Raw genomic sequence first — 3,257 nt, forward strand, 5'->3', positions numbered from 1 at the left:
GTGTGCTCCCCCACCGCACACCCTGCTCTCCTACGCCCCGGTGAGGGTGCTGCCTTCCCCCGCCAGGCTCAGAACCCAGCTCTGTGTCCCCCGCCCCAGTCCTGCCAAGCCAAGGCCCACAGAGGGAACCCGTGGTGCACCTTCCTGAGCCCCGCCCGGCGCCCCCAGTCCCCAGGACTCACCGGCGGGGCGGCGCCCCTCGGCTCTTGATCTGGCGCTGGGCCTGAACTATGTCCTGCCCCGCCTTCTGCAGGTAAATGGCCGGGAAGTGGCCTGTGGCGTCTTCTTTCCTGCAGCAGAGATGGAAGTCCAGTCAGTGGGAAGATCGGGGCTCCCTTTACACGGCTGGGTTCAAGGCAGCTGGGAGTGGCAAATACCCGCTGGCCAGCACCAGACCCTGCCCCACGGGGCCTCGGTTTCCTCATCTGTGCAGCACAGGCCCTCCGGGCTGAGACGTTGGGAGGAGGAGAAAATTAGCAGGTCTGGATCTTTCCGGGGACACGTGTTTGCTATCGAACATCTGCAATGTTGCATATGTCAGTTTTTCTTCTCTGGTGGTTGCCTGTGTGTACTAAGTAACCCCACTCATCACGTTCTCATCACGTTCCCTATGCTTTCTTCCAAAAGCTTTTGAGTTTAGGGTTTTTGATCTTTGTAAAACCTGTGATCCATCCCAAATGTGTATGGTGTGAGGTAGGGTTCTAGGTTTGTTTGTTTCCATATGGATATCCAGTTGTTCCAGCACCGTTTGTTGGCTAGATTTTCCCCCCTATTCTATTCTATTTAGGATGGGGGAGGGGGAAACTTTACAAAATACAAACTTCACTCAGTAAAACTGGTTTTTCTTGGACGGTGGAAGAATCACAAGCAGATTCTCAGGGGTGTGTGATATGGGGTTAACTACATGTGGATCTAAAAGGTTGGGAAACCCTGTCTTGGGTGGGTGGAGGTGGAAGAAGATATGGATTGGATAAATGGTGATGGGGAAAAAATAAAAATAATAAAATCAAGAAAAAAGAAAAGAAAGAAACCCCGTCTCAAAGCCTCCAGCCCAGGACCATGCTGAAGATGGGTGCTGTGGCCACAAGTTCACTGAGTCATGGGCTGGCCCTGTGACCCGAGGCTGTGAAAGCACATCAAGGACCTGGAGAGGCCCAGTGGCTCCAGGGACATGTCTCTGTCTCCCCTGGGCCGGGGGGCGGGGGGGTGGGGAAGGGGGTGGGGGCGCAGAGGGAGGAATTAGTGTGGAATTTCAGGGAAAGATTTAAAAATAGTTGTGTTGCTGGAGAAGGGATAATAGATGGACTGGTCAGGGGAAGTGACCCAAGTCACAAAGGAAAAATGTGCCCGCTCTGACGAGGACACAACCCCAGAGACAAGTAGGGTGGGACCATCATTCATCGGCTCCCATTATGGACACTGAGCCCAGAGAGGCGCAGTCGCTTACCCAGTGTCACACAGCTAAGTCAACCCATGTCCACCCTGAGCCCAAACAGACCCTGCCCCAGGCCAGGGCTGGTGAAGTGGGAGGGAGGGGGTGCTCTCCTACCTGATGACCCACCAGCCGTCCAAGAGCTTATGAATGACCTCGATGGTTTCGCCCTCCTGGAGGGATATCTCGTCTTCCTGTACAGCAGTGTAGGCTTTGATGGTGACGTAGGGCTCACCTGATCAACAGGGGGTGGGGGGGCATGGTGTGAGGATCTGCCCTGCACAGGACTCATTACCCTTCCTCTCCTCTCTGGGCCTGGGGCTTCCTCCAGCTGGTCCTTCTTGATCTGCAGGCTCCTCCCAGCCCCTATGGGGACATCCTGGAGTTCTGCCCTCTCTACCCTCTCCAGCGGTTCTCAACCTGTGGGTCGCGACCCCTTTGGGGGTCGAACGACCCTTTCACAGGGGTCGCCTAAATACATCCTGCATATCAGATATTTACATTACAATTCACAACAGTAGCAAAATTACAGTTATGAAGGAGCAACGACAATAATTTTATGGTTGGGGGTCACCACAACATGAGGAACTGTATTAAAGGGTCGCGGCATTAGGAAGATTGAGAACCACTGCTCTAGACCCACCATCCACACCGGGGGGCCAAGAGCTCCCACAATTTCAGAGCCCTGCTCAGGCACGCAGAGGAGTGGATCTGCCGGAAGTGCGGACTGCAGCGCTGCCCACAGGGCACCTGAGCCACTCAACTCCCGCCAGCTGTAGGCATGTGGGGCTGCAGGCCCCACATACACACCTTTTCCAGTTTTAAAGAGGAAGCATAAATCCACATAAAATTATGAAATCTCTCCATTTTAAAATACGGGTAACCAATTCTAACTGTTGACAACCTCCACAAGGGCTCCAAACAGCCCAGGAGCTGCCAGTTTTCCCTTCAGTCAGCATGGTACCCCTTCCTCCAGGCAACCCTCTTTCCTGAGCCTCAGGTCTGCTCACCATTCAGCTTCCCACTGGACCTGGCCCTAGCCAACTGCCACCCAGGATCCCAAGCTGACCTCATCACCCCCCACCTCTATTCCTCCTCCTAGTTCCCTGCCCTGCCCACTGCCTACCAGAACCCCCAAGCCAAACTGTGGGGTCTCAGCCCTGACTCCCCCTCTGCCCAGCCCCCATTATATCCAACCCCAAAGGAGTCACTTCTGGCTTCTCAATATGCCCCTGCCCCTCCCCCGCTTCCTCCCACACCCTATGGCCATGGTAGGGGGGGGCGGGGGGCGGGGCACCTGCGTAGTTGGGCTCTGGGTCCTCTGCCTCATCAGGACTGTCCAGGGGCTCCAAGTAGGAGGCTGGGACCCAGCCTCGCTTGGTCTTCATTTGGCAGAACCACCAGCCTGTGCCCGGGTGTGAGACAGTAAGTCAGGTCGGGCCTGGCAGCCTCCCTCAGCCATCAGGGTGGTGAGGACAGTTGGACAGATACACAAACATCCAACACTCGGATTCAGAAATGTCACCTTCGCCACACCCCACACCAAAATCACCCCCACCCCCACACACAGGGTCACAGAATCAGTGTGGGACCCACTTCACACACACGATGAGGAGTTGGCCTGCCCCCCGGGAACTGACCCTCAGAGATGCACAGTGAAGCCTGCAATATGTGCAGATGCTACGGCCACCCCAGGGTGCACGCTCAGAGAGGGTGACCTGCAGCGTGGGGGGGACAGCCAGGGCCCCAGGGCCAGGCAGGGAGGAGGCCCGAGGCTGCCTGGAAGGCAGAGCCTTGGCGGGGGCGGGGCGGGGGGCGGGGGAGC

The 3,257-nt window shown here is 56.6% G+C and overlaps 1 protein-coding gene across 1 annotated transcript in view; it reads right to left on the minus strand.

Annotated features, from left to right (window-relative positions):
• Positions 1-3,257, minus strand: part of NCF1 (neutrophil cytosolic factor 1) — a 49,599-nt gene that overhangs the window by 21,048 nt on the left and 25,294 nt on the right. The window contains exons 7-9 of the mRNA XM_015568555.1: positions 2,730-2,863; positions 1,550-1,667; positions 182-290 (exon numbers count right to left, since the gene is read on the minus strand). Of these exons, the coding sequence (XP_015424041.1) occupies positions 182-290; positions 1,550-1,667; positions 2,730-2,863 (361 nt within the window). The remainder of the gene's footprint in view (positions 1-181; positions 291-1,549; positions 1,668-2,729; positions 2,864-3,257) is intronic.

The sequence above is a fragment of the Myotis davidii genome, unplaced genomic scaffold (genome assembly GCF_000327345.1).
Source record: "Myotis davidii unplaced genomic scaffold, ASM32734v1 scaffold424, whole genome shotgun sequence".
Classification (NCBI taxonomy): domain Eukaryota; kingdom Metazoa; phylum Chordata; class Mammalia; order Chiroptera; family Vespertilionidae; genus Myotis; species Myotis davidii.